This window comes from Rissa tridactyla, chromosome 1 (assembly GCF_028500815.1).
Source record: "Rissa tridactyla isolate bRisTri1 chromosome 1, bRisTri1.patW.cur.20221130, whole genome shotgun sequence".
NCBI lineage: Eukaryota > Metazoa > Chordata > Aves > Charadriiformes > Laridae > Rissa > Rissa tridactyla.
This window is the reverse complement of record NC_071466.1, coordinates 5,571,694-5,592,830: the sequence shown is the minus strand read 5'-3', so window position 1 is coordinate 5,592,830 and position 21,137 is coordinate 5,571,694. Positions and strand designations below refer to the sequence as shown.

Genomic DNA, 21,137 nt, shown 5'->3' with positions numbered 1-21,137 from the left:
ATTAAATATATGAATAGGGCTTTTTGAGGCGGGGGAGGAGGGAAACCCTTTATGTGAGTTACCAACTGAAGGACATAAAAGCGCTGCTGAAAGATGATGATGCTGTGGGACATTCACAAAGGTGTCAGGTCTGCCATGCAAGAGACAGTACAGACCAGGGAAGCAATATAAAAATGGGACTAATTTTGAACTAGACAAGAAAAGAGTATTAAGAGTCAAAGGACGTTGCCACCAGTGTAAGAAATTATCCTGCCATTTTAAGTCTGTTGGTAAAATAATCTGCCCTTAATGATCTCTACAGTTAAGGCCTCCTCTAATTAGTCCAATTATAAACCATGTTCAACGGGATTTTTCTTCAGGCCAAGCCTCATTGCCACTTGAAATTGGACTTACAAGATAAGGCTATTATCTTTCCTCCATTGTCAGCAGGAAAGCACTGATGGATGTTCTAGCGAGTCCCAACATACAGCGCTTGAGCTCTGAAGCGAGTAGGACACGGCTGAAGGCAACATGTGAGGATGCAAACACCCGGAGCTTGAGAGAACAATCAGTAAGGGACCCGCAGAAGTTCTGCAGGACTGAAAGGGAGGAACAAAGCATCATCTGATCCCTGCAAATTATGAGAAACCTGGTAAAGCGTCCTGAAAAACACTCAACTCAAACAACCGCCATGATGTTTTGCGATGCTGGGAATCCAGAAACACTTAATCAGATGCATTCTGTAAAATGAAGATTAAAAAAGTTACTTGCCAGAGCTCCTATTGCTCATAACTCTACAAAGGAGGGAATGAGCTGTGGTCAGACCTTGGGTTCTCGCTGCTTCTCAGGAGCAGCTCAAACCTTGCAGCCATCCTTGAATTCAAATGTTTTTCAGCATCTTTGCATTTTAGTCTAGCTGTTTGTACACCTCACTACAGCGTCAATGTGGCTACTTTTTAAGAGTGAGAATTGATAACCAACAATAGAAATTAATAACATGGAGGTACCGTCAGCTCCACTGGTATTCTGGATGGAGAAACACTCTCTAAGATCAGCACCTCTTTAATAGCCGGCACCTCTTTCCATTTTAAGCATTACCAGTGTTAATTAGGCCTTAGTTTAGAAGACTCCACTCCAATTCCAGTTAGAGCTTCTTGTTTTAATCATGCAGATGTTTGCTATTGAAACTTGCCCTCCAATTTAGAAACAGTTCCGCATCTTCACTGACTTACTGGTTTCTTGTAAAGCTGTCGGAAAGATTCAGCAGTAAATCAGGCTCACCCTTGACAACCCAGGATTACTGGGAAGAGATTTCAACCAGAAAGATGTTAATAATTAAGAAAGCCAAAAGGGCATGAGTAATTTAGTTTTGAAAAATGCACACCATGCAGTTAGCCAAGTAAAAAACATGTACTTTTAATGTTTCAGCTATTGCTAATCTTCCAAAAGAGGCCACGCATGGTAAGAGACAATCTTTTATTCTTAGCGTGTTGCTTAACCTGTTACCCACTGAAATACTCAGTAAATATAATGTGTCTTTATTCTTGGGCATAAAGGCTATCCAGAGGAAAAACGACAGCTACAGAAGACTTAGTAAAAAAAATTGGGCCACTGAATGGGCAAATCAGTACCGAAGATCCCTGGACCCAGCCTCTGCAGGTTGATTTCTCATCTTTTCTATCCCCGTGGTGCTTATCTGCTACCTTTTGGTCCAACCTTCCCCAATACCTGTGGAGATGAAAAAGGAGTCCTGGGGTTTTGCGATGTAAAACACTGGGATGTGGAAGATGAACAGGAGGTTCTGATCGCACTCCCTAGTGATGGCCCAGATCTCCCTCTAAGGATGCCAACCACTATTACTTCATAAGGGTACAACAATTGACCCTCTTTCCTTGATCTAAGAGGAATATAGTTTTTTCTCTTAATTTCAATAAAGTGAAGCATGTTTTACTGATGCTAAGCAATGAGAGAAAACTAACTGAAGTACCACTACCACTGAACAATCCACTGATCTATCAACAGGAGCCCAAGGACAGCTACCAGTTGCTGCATTAAACTGAAGATGAAAGTCTCCTTATTTAAACTGTCCATTTCCTTATCATTAATATTTGTTTGCCTGTTCAAAGTTTGTCCCTATTTGCATTTGTACCCAAACCTGCCTTTAAGCCTCCATGGGAACAAGGGAGAAACATTAGATTGTAATTGTAAATTTATCCAGAGAAGGGAAGTCAGCAGGGCAACCGTGTTTCTTGTCACACCACAAGAGCCCTATATGGCAGAGACTTCATTTTAACCGGACAAATATTTTGGCATGTCTGTCCTTCTTCATCAGCCTCTCACAGCTGCTATTTCTGATTGCTCACAACCTGTAAAGGAGGGTAATGCTATGGAAGAAACTGATTTGTTCAACCTGATTTTTTGGTTTGTTTAACCAGCAAACATATGATGCTGTGTGGTGTCAGCACTGTGCTGCTGTTAGCGTCAAATCAGCCGTGTAGAAAGATATTTGCGTCCAACTCAATCATATTTATTGTCAGGTTGTTGTATTTAACTAGATGTGTGCTATTTCAATATTTTTAGAAAGCTAAGTGCATTGTGGAACTGTCTATTTCTACTCAAAAGTCCTAAATTAATGTAGATCATTGCTCTGATCAATAAATAACTGAGATTTTTTTTAAGATAGCAGACTACCTCTATTCTGTAACTGTTCAATTCCTTTTCTTCTTTGCTGAAGAAAGACCTGGGTCCTAGACTTGCTTTAATTTTACAAATAGGAACATAGGGTTGGATTTTGTGGCAGTGTACGTTAATGCAACGTCAGTGATTTCAATAGATTTTGCGGATTTATACCACCAGAGGCTTGGAAGTCATAACATTTTTGTATTAAGAAAAAAACCAATAAACCGTTACTCAAAGTTCCCATGTAAGACTTTGCAGCCATGGCTCAAAAACATGAAGACTCCACACAGAAAGTGCACTCACCTGCTTGTTACAAAACGGATCATAGACATTTAATTAAAATACATCACTGCACAGGGCTCCTGCTGTACAGACACTTCACAGACACTTTCGTTTCCTCCTGACTTGCCTTACCTGGGTAGGAGGGGTGAGGATGAGAGATGATTTGGAGGGGAGGGCAGAGACAGGGGGACGGGTAGGAACACTCACATGATGTTAACACAGGGTCACGGCACTTACGGAGGTATTTCCTACCTAAATGACTGGAAAGTTCCCCCTTCCAGACATTAGGGAGCACTTTGGTGACAATGAGGAAGAGATGCAACCTCAACACAGCATGTTCACGGTGCATTTTTTAAAAAAGAAACACAAAGACAATAGGAAAAATAGGAAGGAAGAGCATACCTTTCACTACCTTATCCAGATAGTGAGCTTGGGAGATAAAAGACAGGACATTTAAGGTAGGATTGAATAAGTGCATTGCGGCTTACTACGAGACTGTGCAGGTGCTAGAAAGGCAAAGGAGAGTTCGCTGTGATATGAAAAGAAAAACCTTGATTATGAGGAGAGAAAAAAAGGAAGAAGGGTGGAGCACAGCCCTCCTCAGTCAAAGAGCTCAAGAAGGCTGTGTGTAGGCATCCAGTCATCTTTGCTCATTAGGATCAGGAAGAGAAACAGGAAAGTTTTTTATATATATATATTTCTGTGATTTTTTATATATATAGGTATATATATGTATAAATATATATATATATGGCAGAATATTGTAATTCTCTGCTCATTTGCAACAGTCTACCTCTGTTTTACTGACTGCTTTTCTTTTCATCAGGAAAACCAGATTCATTTGAAGGTGCTCCACCTCACCTGATTGTCTTACATTTTTCCGCACAAAGAGGCACAGTTCTGTGACCTTACCAGACTGGGAGAGGCTTTTCCCTGGATCTTCTTAATGGTAATACATCGCATTTATACAGCATCCTCTAGCCCCAGATCAAATTACTTTACAAATATTAAATTAACCTCATGGCAGCTCTACCAGATAGGTCAGTATTAATATACTCATTCCAAGGAGGGCTAAAGAAAAAAAAAGAAAGTTATAGATCTAGAGGGAGCAGTCATGTGCCCAATTCCCATGGAACACTAATTTCGAAAACCACCTTCTAATTGATTTTCTGGGGTCAAACAGAAAGTTGGTGGCAAAGACACATGCAGAAGGCAGGAGTCCTGCCTCAGAGAGCCCTTGTGCGTGCCAGCAGGCGGCACTCTCTGGTCTTTATGAATAAATAAGAGGCGCTGAGTTGTGCATTTCTGTCTTTCATTACCTGCTTAAACGTTATTTCCCTTGTTCTCTTGTCTGCTCCCTGCAATCTCTCCCTCAGTTGTGTCCTGGTACCCTTTTGAAGAGGTTTTTGTTTCAGGTTCGTTCACGCAGACCGCCCACCCGGGAGTTCACAGCTGTCGCAGGAATCATTTTTCCATGCTGTGAATCTAATGCATCCCTTGAAGCACTACTCTAAGTACGTGGAGAGGGCTGGGAAGATCAGAGCTAACCTAGTGCAGGGCAGTTATGAAGCTTGGGAATGAGATTAACTAATCACCCCGGTGTAGCAGTAGCGATGTGGGAAGCAGGGCATCGCCATCTGCTTGGACGGTGGCTAAAGCCTGGGAACGGGTCTCTTGAATCTTGACATCCGGAGCAGCCCAACCAGTAAACCTGAGCAGCAGGCGCTGTGCAGATGATGGCAGTGGAGGTAGTTGCCAATGCCAACCGTATGCCAGTTCTGTGTCAACGTTTTCTTGTAATTTGAAAAATAATGGAGGCCCCCTATGGGAATATTCCATGGTAGCATGAATCTTTCTTCTCTAGACCTATATAGTCTCATTCCCATGCCATACTTCTGGCATTAAAATATCATCTTATTATCTACAGATACTCCTTTGCAAGCCCTGCAGGCATGTGGGACGTGCTGAGGAACTATACAGGGCTACTTTTCTAAGGTGTCCTTTGCACGGCACTCAGCTCCATGGCACCATCCCCGTTCCTGGAAAGCCACTGTCCCTTCATACCTGCTATGGGGGGAGCTCATGTGAGAATTTTTTAGTCCGAAAATCCTCTCATTTCACCAGTCTGAGCTAACTTGGTTTGTTTTGTCCAAAACACGTTGGGAAAGATCACATGAGCATTTCTCTTGGCCCATAGAGAGGAAAGAGAGAAGTAAGAGATGCTAGGAGCAGGTCTTCAGGTAGGACTTCTTCCCCAGCACACTCTCCTTCATTTTCCAAATATTCTTTTTCCTTTTATCTTCCCCATAGGGAGAAGTGGACAGAGTGAAAAGACTGGAGTTAAACTGAGATCACACAAATTTGAAGGAGAGGAGAAAGCGGCCGTTCGTTGTTGAACCAGTGACGGCACAAGTTTATGCCACAGGGGCAGGGAAAAAGACTGTCTTTGAAGTTCATCTGCGCTTAGCATTTACTGTCAAATATTCTGCCAAAGTACTTAAGGCCAGATTACCTTCAGCTTGATGCAAAAACATGTCGGAACAAAGCAGCATGCACATATTTTCCACTGACTGCTGTAACCATGGCCTTGTCTTGCCCCAAGATACCCATCCCCACGGGGCAGCGTGGGTGCCAGAGGGGCAAACACAGCTCAGCTTCCGCTGCGGAGAAGGCTGAGCGTGGCAGAGAGCTGACTGTCTCCTCTGTTGGGCTGAGGGTGGTAGCAAGAACCTTCACCAGACACTGGTGGGCTTATTTCAGGTTGGGCTGCACGTGGCCCGAGCTGCTTTATGGATTTAAATGGCACAAGTGACTTGTTGGAAAGACGGGGAAAAGAGACCAGGTTCCACCTGTAACGTGCCTTGTCTGGATTCCAGCTGCTCCAGCAGAAACCGGGAGGCACTGATTACAACCCTGGCTATTCAGAACATGTGTGATTATTTATGCAAGAAGGCTGATGAAAGGCAAACTTAAAGGGGCAGATTTCCGAAAAAAAAAAAAAAAATCAGAATTTTGCTAAGTAAACCAAAAACCATCCGGATGGCGCCATAAGCAGAAGCTCCTGTGGGACGGGCTGTCTGCCTGTCTGTCTGGGCACTTGTTATCGCACACATCACCAGTGCGTGCCAGGACCAGATTTCCAAAAGGAGTTAAGCACGCAGCTTTTGCAAGAGATCAATGGGAATTAGGCACAGAGGTGCTTTGAAAATCCTTCTAGGTAGATCGTTGGGTGTTTGGGGAGCTAATTGCTGGTCCCTCAGTGCTCTTGAGACCTGTAGTATTTGGGTGCAGCAAGTGAATTTCAAGGGATGGCTTTGGTCTTGTGTCCAGGCTGTTCAAGGATGATGAACATCCCAACCCCACCACACAGGGAAGCCCTCTCTGCCATTATATTTCTAAATCATCTCAATATGAATCAAAGGATTAAGGCTCCTTGCTAGTAAAACATACAGAGAGCTTCACATACCGGGTAACAATCTCAGTGCACAGCCCACCTGCGAAGAGTGAAGTCTCCTTTTGCTTCTCTGAGGTGGGACACACAGCACCTGGGGCACCATCCAGGCCACATCACCAACTGCATCAAATTTGAGGCCAGGCTGTTACAGCCCTGGGAAATTTCTGGAGTTGTTTATTAAACCCAGGAAATTTTCAGTGGTGCCACCTGTGAAGCAATCCCATAGAGGAGCCCACCACAGAGGTGAGCTGTAATTTGGCCTTTTAGAGCCCACAGTGAGAGGCTTTGTGTCACCTTTAAACTCAACACTCCTAAAACCCACCATGATCCCTGGATGTGGTTTGGGCTAGAATAGAAGAAAGCTGAATTCTTGCAATGCCTCTAACTGGGGGCAAATTTGGAATACGCTGGAGAGCCCATCATAGGAGCATTGTGGCTGCTGTCACGTGGTTTTTCTCCTTTAAGAAATTAGAGTAAATCGGTAGAACCTTTCTGCTGGGTTTCAGGATTCCTGCGGTTATATCATCAACTTTCTGTTCTACTCCTTTGCCTGGATGCGCTAAGTTCGCTGAATTAGGATGATGAATGGTTGGGAATTATCTGGGGTTCCTCTAATGAAATCCCTGAATGTGAGCAATCAAGCTAGTATATTTGGTAACACCACTCTTTGTATGAGCAAACCAAATTAACCCACTGGGATCAGAGTTCCCTCGAACACCGTAAGAAAGAGCCTCCTACGACCTACAAAACAAAAGGGTTTCTTACTCTCAAACATGCTCAACAGGAAATAGAAGAAGTGTCCTTTACTTGTACCACCCATTTCTACCATGTCACCTGCACACATGGCAAGACTGTTAAAGCATCACTGCAGCGATGGGGTTTTATGCTTGTCAGTGCTAAAGCAAACCGGGCCATGACACAGACAGATAAGGAATTACTGTCAACAGAACAAGTTGCCATGCAGGGAAATTACACAAGGACAAGGGGAATGCTTTCCACGTACTTAATGTAATTCCAAGTCAATGTCCTTTCATCTGTGCCAATGTAACTAGCTTATTACTCCTTCTAAAGCCATTCAATTTTCTTGGATATTTATGACTTTGCCAAATCTCCTTTACATTCTACACATTTATCAATGAAATATTCTGTAGGAAATACAATTTACAGCTTCAGAGGCGTGAGACCACGTACAAATTTGTTGCTAAATCACCATGCAAGAAGATCAGGTGTGTGTGGGGGGGTGTGTGGTGGAAGCGAAAAGAAACAGAATTGCTCCAGCGCTCAAAGTATTAAAGAATTATTCCTAAACCAAGGTGGCGCTGCAACAGGAAGTCAGCACCACGCGAAACGATAGCACGCACCAAGAAAATCTCGATGCTGACTGCACTGCGGTGCTGGCCTTTCCCATGATAACGTGCACTCTTTATACACAGAGTGAGGAATACCACAAATAACGGGGTAAATTTAATTACCATGAAAGACAAAAGCTTGTTGTTCGAAAACAGTCTGGGCATATCAGCTGTGTGGAGAAATATCATATACCGAACTAGCGGCACTTTGGTTTTGCAGCAGAACGAATAAAATGGCACTGAGTATGAATCAGGCTTTTTTCGTGCATGAATGACTTTCATATAAAATTGTCCCCGGGATTTGGGGCTTTTTGCTAAACATTTTTTTTTCTTTTAAAACCCTTTCATGAACCTGTGTTGCTTTCTAAATCAAAGTACTTGAACAAAAGGCTATAAAATAATATTGTAGAAACACAGGATTCCAATTAACAGAGGACTGCTCTCTTTTTATTTTAGAGTCATTTGAGAGAGGGTTTTTTTTTTAATCCCTTCCTCATGAAAAGAAATGAAAGCTGCTGGGGACATAGAAAAGAAAGCAGAATGCAACATCTAATGAGACAGAGGAAGTTTTAAGAGCGAGATATTTTTCATTAAGGGATGCATGTGGAGATCATAATGTGGTAGGGTGACATTAGCATACATAAATGATAAGTAGAATTGAGCCACAGACATGGTTTGTACCATTACCCTAATGCCAGAATTAAAATATTGTGATCAGGCTTCATTTCCTGCCTGTCTTTGTGTGGGCAAACTTACCTGGTGTTCAAGCAAAAAAAGTGATGTCTACAGATAACTAAGTTGATAATCCACATGGATAACTATGCCGACACTTTCCCAGGTATTGCTAGTGGTTAATTTTGATATAGTGTGATTTATATGTATCATGCCACAATGAAAGCAACATAGAGGTAAATTTTCTTATCTTTAAAAGAAGCCAATTAAAACAAAATGACTGGAGGAGAATTCTCACTCTGGAATAACCCTTCTAAAGTTGACTGATTTTTTTCAGGTCCACCCAGTCGTTATTGAGAGCAGAACTGGATTCGCTAATTTAGTTTTCCATTAGTGTATAATAAATGGTATCTGGGGAGTTTGAATGCTACTGATTTTATAACATGACTACGAAATGGAGACTAAAGTGGTTGAATGCATGACAGTCAGAAGAAAGGGAAGATCTATCAAGGAGTTAAGTGAAATGAAGGAGGAAGGAGGAAGGTAAAGCCAAGGAGTTCATTAATGATGCTGCAAATTGCTTAACCTGAGAGCTGCACCTCTTTGCATGATTTTGGCATATTAGTGGCACCTTAATAATAATAATAATAATAATAATAATAATAATAATAATAGACTTGACACTGAGAGTTCAAGTGCCAGGAAAACAGAACCAAAGAGAGAGGGAAATGCAATGGTTAGAAGGGTAGCGGAGCGGACAAGGGATAAGCAAGACAGAGTTAAATACCAGCCAGAAATCATCTGACTGCACTTTCCTCTTTTATACTGGCAAGCACAGTGGCAGTGCAAATAATGGAGCAAATAAAAGGAAAGAAAACTTGAAATCAGATGCATATTTCTGAAAATGCTCCTGCCATGGGAGAGAGAAATCTTGGAGGCCACAGAAGGACCTTTCGAGAGAGGTGAAGTGGGATGTTTTTAAAAGCATCCACCTGACATTTGACGCCTTGTCTCTATGAGATCAAACACCACATAGGTGTACTTCATGTCAGATAATAAAATATATATATATAGCCATGTCATCAACAAATGAAAGGACATTTTTTCTTGTTCCCACATGAAAATGTATGATGTCAGAACTTGAAATCCAAGAACAAAGGTGCTCATGCTACACTAAGTCACACATATTCAATTAAGCATGCACCTTTTCTCCTCCCTGATCATCAATAATTCTTTTAAAAGTAGTCGTTTTTTCTTTCTCCCTACCAATAGTGCAGTGCTCTCCGTTCCAGCCCGGGCTGCATTCACACTTGCCATCCCGGCATGTCCCGTGCTCATTGCAGCGTGGGTGACACGCTCGCTGATCACAGGCTGTGCCCATCCATCCCTCCTCGCAGCGGCAGGTGCCTCCGACACAAATGCCGTGTCCTCCGCAGTCGGCTGCACAAATCTCTGTGGGAGAGGAGAGAAGAGAGAGGAGGGGATATGGGTGGAGAGAAGGGAGAGGGGAGGGAAAAAAAATCCAGAGTGTTATTGTTAAGAAAAGCAGCCACACTTCACTACCTCGCCTTACGGAGCAATGAAAGGAATTCCTGGAGCTCATAACACTAATCCTTCCTGACAATAAGAATCTAATAAGTATATTTCAAAAAAGAGACGGACATGGATTGCAGAGGTCTGCTGTGATTGATCCTCCTATTTGCTTTCTAATTCGCTTGCACTCCTTGAGCTTTTGTGATCACCAAATCCGAAGGGGAAGGCTCTTCCAATAAACAGAACAAAAGTCACATTTAATTAAAATCTGGTTAAGCGTGGAAACAATGTGCTGATAAACTACTGATGCTAAAGTTAAGCGCTGGTTTATGGCTTGTTGACCTACGGTTCTGGGGACAGGATTTATTAAAACACTTCTCTCTTTAAAACTAATACAGAATATTTCTATTTTTACTGAGTCTGTGCATCTGTTATGTCTCTGTTCCCCTACCATCCCATTAAAAATCCCCTCTCAGGCATTCGACGGTACCACCATGCTCTTTCTGTGAGCTACGTGAGCTGGAGTTTATAGGATGGTGCTTGTTCCCAGGTCTTATTGGAGTTAACGGAAACACGGAGTCGCAGCTGGCTATTTCGGTACTTACCTCCAAAAAAGAGAAGAGCTAAAGGACATTGGCTTTTCAGAGGTGCTGCCCTTTCCACCCTCCATGAGCCCCAGTGGGCATAAGGACACAAATATACATAATATTTTTACCCAGCACTAGACTTCTGGCTAAAACTTGGCACGGCCTTGGCATGAATTTGGGAGACTTCATGTTTTCATCTGCACTGTATTTGTCTGGAAAAATCAAGGCTTGGTGGATAACAGGTACCCAAGAGTCAGGTGTTAAAGTGCCTGTTACCGCCATTACTATGCAGGACTGATTTCAAGGAAAAAAACCAAAACCAAATACAGATGTGGTGTTACACTGCAGATGAAATGAAATGAATCTATTTCTTCTTCAGGCTCATCACCTGACTGCTCACTTTCAATCTCTCATAAACCATGACCGCGATCTCCTCATTCGGAGGAGAGGCAGTTCAGACTATATTTCAGGCTATCAGGTCTCTGACTTCTGCCTGGTGCATCTAAATTGCATCAAACTTTCACAAATGCTTTGGACTCAAGCCTTCTGCTTGACTGAGCCATTTTATAGATTTTACAGGGTAGGGACACAGTTCTTCCCTACGGAAGAAATGCTGAGTAAGGCTGGGCTGGAAGCCCACAGAGGGGTACCAGAGTACTCTGCAGAGCACATTTTCTCACTCTTCCCCCAGATATGTACCCCCAAAATTAATATCTCAGACACCAACCCATCTCCGCTGCCTCTCTCTGTGCTTCTGAGCATATTAAGAGCAAGATTCTGGCCTCGAGGCTTGTGGTGGAGGGGCGACTGGTATTATACAAGACATTTACTTCAGGTCACTGGCTGCACATAAAATATTCAAAACCACTCAGCCTGCATTAACATCACACCTGACTGAAATTCAGCCTTAGTAAAGTTGCCTTTAGTCTTTTGCTAATTAATACCGCCAGTAACAGGAAGCTTAGGCTGCTCGGGGGCTTTTGACACGCTCCTGATGTGGGGCTGGAACATCCACTTCAACTCCAGGAGGAAGGTTTTGCGTCACAGGGGAGAGCTGGAAGGTCTTCAGCCCTTTACGCTGAAATGGACTCTTCTCTCCAAGAATCAGAGAGCTCTTTAGACAGTGGCAACTATGACAGTAATAACAGTAATGCTTTGCATGTCTAGAAAACACCTCATTTTCCAAGTGCGACATCAACACAATATTTAGCTCCTGGTTACTACAACTCAAGGTGGTGAAGCAGTTTCCTGTCAAACTCCTTTTGTTGCAGTGTCTCGGATGTCTCCAAACCCTCTCACACATTTAGGCTTATCTATCTAAATTTCTAATGGAAGAACTTTGGAGTTCAAATGTTCTTAAGACACTCAGGAACTTGTCTGTCCCATTTAGAGTCAAGCTTTCAAAAGTATTTGGGCAGCTTGGGTGCTTAAACTGATGATCATAGAATCACAGAATCATAGAATTGTCCAGGTTGGAAGACACCTTTCAGATCATCGAGTCCAACAATCAACCTAACTCTGACAAAACCACCACTAAACCATGACCCTCAGCAATATGTCCACCCACATTTTAAATATCTCCAGGGATGGTGATTCCACCACTTCCCTGGGCAGCCTGTTAGAATGTTTGATAACCCTTTCAGTGAAGAAATTTTTCCTAAGACCCATCCTACACCTCCCCTGGTACAACTTGAGGCTGTTTCCTCTTGTCCTATCGCTTGGTACTTGGGAGAAGAGACTGATCCCCCTGGCTACCTCCTCCTTTCAGGCAGTTGTATAGAGTGAGAAGGTCTCCCCTCAGCCTCCTCTTCTCCAGGCTCAACACCCCCAGCTCCCTCAGCCGCTCCTCACAAGACTTGTGCTCCAGACCCCTCACCAGCCCCGTTGCCGTTCTCTGGACTCATCGCTTTTGTGGTGAGGGGCCCAAAACTGGACACAGCCCTCGAGGCGGTGCCTCACCAGTGCCAAGTACAGGGGGACGGTCATTGCCCCAGTCCTACTCACCACACAGGTGGTGAGTATGGGCAAGATGTGCACATATCTGTTGCCTAAATGTCACAGAATCTAACGTAAGCTTTATTGGAAGTTGGTAGAATTTACCTCATCACTTAAGACACGACTGAGGAAGGCCTCTTGAGCTGCTGTCAAAAGTTTTTACTTTGCATCTGGCACTGAGACACAGATTTTCACAGCTCCTAGATGTGAGGGAGGTAATACCATACTACAATGCCCGTTATGAGCATAAGGGATGGGCAATTATCGACTTGCTGAAGGGTTGGAGCTCAGCCGTGTGTTTCCCCAACTGCCAGACAGCACTGCAATGGAGCGTGGGCCGGTCAGGATGGTATGTGAACACTTAGGACCTGCAAGTTAGCTAACGTAGCAATAAAGCTGCACTAATAAAATAAAATAAAAAAAATTAGATCTCTCTGGCTGACCCGATGAACAAAGTCTGGGGGAGGATAAAGGAAACAGCAGATGAAAAATAAAAAGCTAGATTTATGGTACTAAAATTTCAGCAAGCTGAGAAGAAACACACTGAGAAAGTACAAAGTCTGAGAGTGCTGGTATTTAAAACCAAACTAGAAAAGTATTGTTGCAGTCCCTGGTGCTTCCCAGCAGTTTTTCACCATAGGGCTACTCTAGCGTTGGACTGAAACAGCTCCTGTGGTTATTGGTTTACATTCTTTATTCATACGTGTTGAACTTTGCACCTCAGAACACTAAATAAAATGTAATTTTTCCTGCTCCCAGTTCACCGAGCAATCCAAAGAACACCAGCTTAGTTACTTCACGTCTTCATTTTGTCCCGTTCCCCAGCTGTGACCTTCAGGGTCCCATCTCCAAATGGAGGACAGCACTGGTATCCTCAAGCCCAGTGACGTGCACTGTGAATAACCTCCACTGCTGACTGTGAAGCTCTGAAATTCCAAAGTGACAAACGTCTCCAGCAATGGACAGGAAAACTGGCATCTTGAAGGACTTGGCCCCTTGTGACTCCAAAGTCCATGTGAACATGTTAAGGACTTTACTATAATTTACTTAATATTTTATCTTGGTTGGAGAATATTAATGAGTCCGGCTGAGTACCAGGGGTTATTTTTTTGATGTTAAGATGTTATTTCTGTTTTGACAGATAAAGTAAACAAGGCATAAAGAAGTAAGAACGGTCTACAGGTATATGTGAACTCTGAGACAGGCACAGGACCTCCCAGATGTCCTGATATCCAGCCTCGTGCCCTGTAGAGAAGTCAGGGAAATGTCCGTAGGTCAGACATCTATGGTTTGGTGGTGCAGGAGAAAAAAACAGGGACAAAAGGAATCTATTTTGAGTGATAGTCAGAAGCCTTCCTGGAGTTATTTAAAGGTGTGAAACTAGGATAATGGAGTGACATTCAAAAATGGTGAAGAGAGAAAAACCCCACCACTTTCTGAAAGGCAGAATCTCTGTGGAGCCATTCCTATGAAAAGGGATGGAAAACCCACTGGGACATTTACATCTTGATTGAAATATTTCCCAGACAACGTGCTGCCAAGGAACAGTTTTGCACAGGTGGGCCAGGGATTGCATGATTTAAACCAAACAGATCTTAGGCTAACCCAGGACGGGAAGGCTGGGAACATTTTGGGTTCCATCTCCCACCCAGGTGAGACCCCAGCCATACCACCACCCACGCGTGCCAGAGGGTGCAGGCTCCAGGTTCGGAATGTATAATTCATATATAATGGATATACATAAGGTGGTTTGGATTCCCAGGCCCCAAGAGCTGTAACAAAGACGACCCTCAGCTGTGAAAAACACTTGTGAAGCAAACTGCTTCCGACAGTCTCCCTAAAATGTAGTTTAATTATTTCTGACAGGGAACCAGGAGCCGGGAACTCTCAAATCTAAATCTTCCATTTAGCTGCCAGTTTAAAGATAGATGGGGACCATAGAATTTAAATAGCTTTACAACACACATCCTGCTGTATGCCCTGGCCCTTTATAACATGGAGCTCTTAAACGCTCACAGGTTTCTAATGGGTGATTAAATAGTCAGAGTAGCTTTTACTTTTCTGGTGGCACTCAAAGAAATGATCAAAATGGATTTCAGATTAAGTTTCCACTTAAATACAGGTCTTTTCGGGCAGCTCAAGATGACTAAGGCTGATTTACAGAAAAGGGCAGGTGAATTGTTCCTTCATCATTCGGTCCCAGGGACAGAATTTGCCACCTCTGTTCTTATTACAAGCTGTTTTTTTTTTTTTTTTGGTACATTTCCCAATTCTGTTGTTAAAATTAGAGGACATGATTAGCTACCATCTGAGCTGCGTGCGCAAATGAGAAGGAAAGCTTTTAATTCTCCTATTACAGTATTCATAGACTGGCCAGCTGCACTATATCGCTCCTGCCTGTTCAAGCTTAGTTAGAACGTTGTGCTTGTGCATAAAAGACCTGCCTGTTAAATATTTTCACACCAGCTGTTTCCAAAAGGTGACTAAATATTTCCTTTCATCTTTAATCTCATCCACTGTTTGTATGAACAGCTTAGCCATTCCTTATCCTTTCCTAGAGGTGCATTGTGCTTTACTTCATCTTGCCGTGCAGCTCTCAAAGCCGCCTGTAGTTCCTTGAAGGAAGGGGACCTTCTGAGCAAATCTGGTGCCCAGTTCTAAGAGCAAATATGAGGCTTACTGTCCTCAAAAGGTACAATCATAGAATCATAGAATGGTTTAGGTTAGAAGGGACCTTAAAGATCATCTAGTTCCAACCCCCTGCCCTGGGCAGGGACACCTCCCACCAGACCAGGTTGCTCCAAGCCCCGTCCAACCTGGCCTTGAACCCCTCCAGGGATGGGGCATCCACAGCTTCTCTGGGCAACCTGGGCCAGGGTCTCACCACCCTCACAGTAAAGAATTTCTTCCTGAGATCTAATGTAAATTTACCCTCTTTCAGTTTAAAACCTATGCACCCCTGTGGGAAATATGTAGACTTTGAGTAATACCCTATATTTTGCTCCCCAACACTTGCACTTAACAGAGGGTACTGATGGACATTAATTGATTCATGGGCTCAGGGTTCTATCTACAGAATCAAGTTCATTTCTATTCTACCATCTGGTTTTTTGCCATGTTACTGTCTAGGATTGGTGTCTTCCATGGCCTGGATTCCACCTCACCTGATGTCATAGAATCATAGAATCATGTCACACTCTTACGAGAAGAACTGCACTGAGCCTTAGTTGCCCTCTGTGGGTCAAGGAGGAAAGACAGGTAGCTCCAGAGGATGATTCACCTGAAAGCTCTTTCATGGAGAACTTCTGGAGCAGACTGTGCTCAAGGCACCTTTGAGTTTTGGGTGGTTCACCCAGGGGTCTCAGGTTCATTGTAAGCATTATCCTTAGAAAAGGATAATGCCATTCCAACAGGATTCTGATTCTTTTTCATGCAAATAATCAAAAAAGAAATGACTCATCTTCAGTTTCAGGACCTGCTCTGTTCCATCACTGCTCATCCCCACCGGGAACGAGTCCATGAAGCCAGCCTCCATTGCCTGATGGCTAGTTTTTAGACAAATGTCACTTTTTTTCTCATTATCCCCTTATCATTGGGTGAGGGATTTCCCTCTGGTCCGTAAAGGCTTTCAGAATTCCCCAAGGCTCTCTTAAAAATCCTAATATGCCTCGAAACCTACCCAAAATCTTGACAATGGCTACTGATGTGCCTTAACTTCTCCATATTGCGTTGACAAAAACTGTCTTGTAATTTTATTCTACCTCCCTCAGCACATCTCTGTCTGTTGTTGTTCAGTTAATGCTTAAAAATCTCAGCTATCTGAGGCCAAGATTATCCTTTTTTGTTCTGCGTTTGCGCCGTGCCAGGTGTAATGAGGTCACAGTCTATTAACAGCACTTCAGAAGTAAGAATACTAAAGCAATTACTCATACAAATAAAAACCTTGTACCTGAGTCTTTCTTTTTTTTTTTTTTTGCTTTTTGCATATCCTGCTAAAAACTAACCCAAATCTGTCCCCTTAAGAATAAAAAGTCTGCTGTGTTGCCTTTGATATTTCAGAGGAAAAGTGGGAAAAGATACCTATCACACACTAGCCACCAGTGTAATGCTTTGTTCATGGCCCTTTTTAATTGATATAACAGACACGGTTGCTTCCAACACAGGAAGTGGCATAATCCAGAATTTCGTATTATTTTCACAGTACATTAAAGAATTGGGTTGGGAAAGGGATAATGATGTCAATTTGTGCTTCATTTATGGCAAATCCATTTTTACATGTTTACCCCTATCCCCCAAAATCGTAAAATTGGCTTGACAACAGTTTAAAGCTCTCCAGCTTAGAGAAGAGCAATGCAGATGAAAATTTTTCTTTAGCATTCGTGTGATGTGAGGGAGGTTGCCCAGGGAGGTTGTGGAGTCCCCTTCTCTGGAGATTTTCAAGACCCGCCTGGATGCAGCCCTGAGGGATGTGCTCTGGGCAATCCTGCTCTAGCAGGGGAGTTGGACTAGATGATCTCTAGAGGTCCCTTCCAACTCTGAAGATTCCGTGATTCCGTGATGCAGAATCGGAGATTTAGCTGCTTCTGACCTGCCTGCTAAATCCTTTAATAAATATGGATTTAGTGCTAAAATATACGATCAGGTGAAATTGCTCAGAGCTTCTTGAAAACTGGGGCAGTTCCACTGACCTTCAACACATTAATAGAAAATTTAATAATTAAAAATCTGTCTTAACTGGGATTTTCCCGTTTCAAGTTGGCTCATCTGAAGCAATTTCCAGCTGGAGACAGATCTTTGCAGGAAAGAAGCCGAGGAGAGAGGCACTGCACAGAGCTAAAAGGCTGAGCCTGGTGAGGAGCTAAGCCTTGTTTTCGCAACCTGCATTTGCTTTAGAAGGCAAGTTATGGGCAATATCTGGGAAAAGCATCTAATATAAAGATATGGATGGAAAAACCAGAAGGTTCATGGTAGGCATGACTTAGTTAGCAGTGAAGTGCTAAATATGTCGTTCACAATGAAACGCATTTTGTGGTGTTATGAAACTCTCATTTATGTGATTTGATAACCCTGTAGTGACATATCAACTCCTCTGTTGGAACTGAAGAAGATATAAAGCTCGTTAGCTTTTAAAACTGTCCTTTTTACAAATGTTATGAGGAAAAGTTCAAACAATGGAGCAAGTCAAAACCTGAAAGGAGAGATCTAAATTTTCTGTCCTCGCCAGTAACAAATCTGCAGCATGAAATCCTCTGAAAACCATCTTGTTTCTGTAGCGACTGGGGAACGCTGTGCAACTTGTGTTAATGTCACTAATTGAAGGTCATGTGTTTTTCAGAGATCATGTCTTAAAAGCAAGTTCTGCACAATTTAATGCCTTTATATGAACAATCTGTTTACCTATTTTTAAAACATACATCAATTATGTAAGTATTACTAATGTAGAAAAAATAATTATTATTTATGTCAATAAATATAAACCCTGTTTACTTTTATGAGTATAATTAAACTTCTGGTGCTGAGATGACTGTCCACTCTGCTCAAGGATCTCAACGCATTTTACATAGCTCGGAAAACTGAACACACATGAAAAGTAAAAGTTATTTCTTTTCTTTCCATGGATGAGGATGAGGAAGTTTCTTTCCAGGGATGAATAAATTAAAGGATGGTCTCCAGAGACCAAAAATGAATCCATCAGCTTTGCTATCATCCCTCATCAGGAAGAACACTGACCTTCAGCAATGGTTTTGAAACGTGACTCAGGACACCAGAGTTTTCCCCTCCTGAACCTGAAGCCCTGAGGAGCGCCCTGAAGTGCCTGCACTGGGGAACGCGTATGCAGCGTTACAGGTGACCCTAACGAGGATACCCGAGATGGCCTAAATGCTGAGTCTTGCCAGGCTCTGCAGGAGGAGGACTGAGCACAGGTCTTCAATACACGTGCAGAAGGGACAACTCTGCACTTGCAGAAAAGGCCGGGTATGCACAAAGGAGGTCTAAAACATGTGCATGACAGAAGAGGAGAGAGTTTTTACGCTAAGCGGTTGAGCTGGCTTTGCTGTCTATCTCTAGGAGAAGGGTTGCTGGAAATCCCTAATAAAAGAAAGTACCCATCTCTGGCCCTCACCTAGACACAACAGATTAACCCCACTTCAGCCTCTTCCCCTGTTTTCCTCCTGCTTTTTAGTTTTTTGCTTGCATAAGCAGCTTTGAGTTTAACTGAAAGGCTTCTGCAAATCCTCTTCTCGGTCTCATCTCTCTCTGGAGATTTAAATCAGGAATCTAGGTGGCTCCAAGCTGCCTAACTTGGAGATGAAGATTCCACAGAGTAGCTGCTCACCTGGTGCTGAGCAGATCCAGGAGATCCCATAACTGCCCTGAAACCCACCTTCCGCCTCTAAAATGAGTAATGAATGAGCTTGGCATAAGTAATAGATTTCAGCTGATGTCTGTCTGTCCTCTAAGACTGAGCCTCTTACTCTGTAAACATACAGCACCTACCACTATGGGAATCTTGGGAGTTCTTGCTAGAAATAGTAACAGGAGCAGCCAAGGTGCAAGGTCCTGCATCTGGGTCACAGTAGTCCCAAGCACAAATACAGTCTGGGTGGAGAATGGCTTGAGAACAACCCTGAGGAGAAGGACTTGGGGGTGTTGGCGGATGAGAAGCTCAACACGAGCTGTCAATGTGCGCTGGCAGCCCAGAAACCCCCCCGCAGCCTGGGCTGCATCCCCAGCAGCGTGGGCAGCAGGGCAAGGGGGGGGATTCTGCCCCTCTGCTCCGCTCTGGTGAGGCCCCACCTGCAGTACTGCGTCCAGCTCTGGAGTCCTCAGCACAAGAAGGACAGGGACCTGTTGGAATGGGTCCAGAGGAGGCCACGAAGATGATCAGAGGGCTGGAGCCCCTCTGCTGTGAGGACAGGCTGAGAGAGTTGGGGTTGTTCAGCCTGGAGGAGAGAAGGCTCTGGGGAGATCTTAGAGCCCCTTCCAGCACTTAAAGGGGGCATATAGGAGAGATGAGGAGGGACTCTATGAGGGAGTGGAGCGATAGGATGAGGGGTAACAGTTTTAAACTAAAAGAGGGGAGATTTAGATGAGCGTTTTCCACATATTTCCCACAGAGGTGCATAGGTTTTAAACTGAAAGAGGGGAGATTTACATTAGATCTCAGGAAGAAGTTCTTTGCTGTGAGGGTGGTGAGACCCTGGCCCAGGTTGCCCAGAGAAGCTGTGGCTGCCCCATCCCTGGAGGGGTTCAAGGCCAGGTTGGACGGGGCTTGGAGCAACCTGGTCTGGTGGGAGGTGTCCCTGCCCAGGGCAGGGGCTTGGAACTAGGTGATCTTTGAGGTCCCTTCCAACCCAAACCATTCTACGATTCTACAATTAGCAGTCCCTGTGCTAATGGATTACAGCTCTTGCCCAACCTGTGCAGCTGTGCAACGTGCAGTGGTACCAGCTGGGATGTCTGTTAAAAAAAGTCTCACTTCTAAGTGCCATTTCAGCTTGCTTCATATTTGCATAAAGGTTTTCCAGCTCCTGTCTGAAAAGCTATAACTGTGAGATGAAATTCCATTAAACTGATCTGCTGCCTTTTATCAGCCCCTGGTTTCTACAATATTTATACCCTATTTTCAGTCTCGCCTCAAATGCTAGGGACTGACCATCACATTGTGTCTAAAGCATCTCCTCTATAGCTGTGATTTACTTTTGTACTTGTGTCAATCTTCCCTTTATTTATTATTCTGAACTTTATTTTAAACTGTCTCTTGCTGTTGAATAGCAGGACATGAAATGCCAGGTATTGATGGACTTGAATCTTGGAGCTGAGATTTGCTGAATAAAAATAAATATCCCAAAGTGCAGGATTGTTTTCCTCTGATGCTTAATTGGATGTCTCTGCTTTCTGGGATGTGAGTTAAAGCTTCCCAGAAAAGAAACAATTCCTAATGTATTAAATGAAGTTTCTAATAAGGATTCTTCTCTGTACCAATTTGAGTTTCCTCTCTGTGTCCATAAGGAGGACATAATTTGACCGTAGGAAAGCCTTTTGCTCATGCTCACAGTCATTAAAAAGCACTAATTTCTTTTCTAATTCTGTAGTTTGGTTTTGTCTAAAATAAGTTCAACAGAGCATGTACAAATGTGTGTGCTGAAGTAATCACAAGCTAGATTTGCTTGGGATTCCCTTATTCAGAACTTGGCACTACTACACAGACAGTCCCAACACGGTTTCCTTTTGCTTCAGACAACATTTCACCAAGGAATTTAGGAATTTTTATTGTTATTAATCTTGTTCAAAAGGAGACACAGAACATGTATGAAATGTGCTGGGCCGACATATCCAGAACCTAGATGTCTGTCTACCCACACAAATGGGATGCAGTGGCAGCTGCTCCAAAAGCTTTGTGTCTGCTGTGCTGTCCAGATGCCTCAACGCCGGTGCGGAAGGATCACCTTCACAGGAAAGAATCAAAGCTCTCTCCACAGCCCTTTCAAAATTTCATCTGTCAAGATCATTATAAAGGTTCTCATTAGTGCAAATTGTGATGATCGGTTTTAGAGTATGAACACCTTGCAACTTGGAAGGGGGCAGAGAGGCTATACTAAATCC

At 43.3% G+C, this 21,137-nt stretch overlaps 1 protein-coding gene across 5 annotated transcripts in view; it reads right to left on the bottom strand.

The window, feature by feature from the left end:
- TENM4 (teneurin transmembrane protein 4) overlaps window positions 1–21,137 on the bottom strand; it is a 625,745-nt gene that overhangs the window by 122,314 nt on the left and 482,294 nt on the right. For all 5 annotated transcript variants that reach the window (XM_054222439.1, XM_054222458.1, XM_054222467.1 and 2 more), the window contains one exon: window positions 9,682–9,867. In XM_054222439.1, the coding sequence (XP_054078414.1) occupies window positions 9,682–9,867 (186 nt within the window). The remainder of the gene's footprint in view (window positions 1–9,681; window positions 9,868–21,137) is intronic.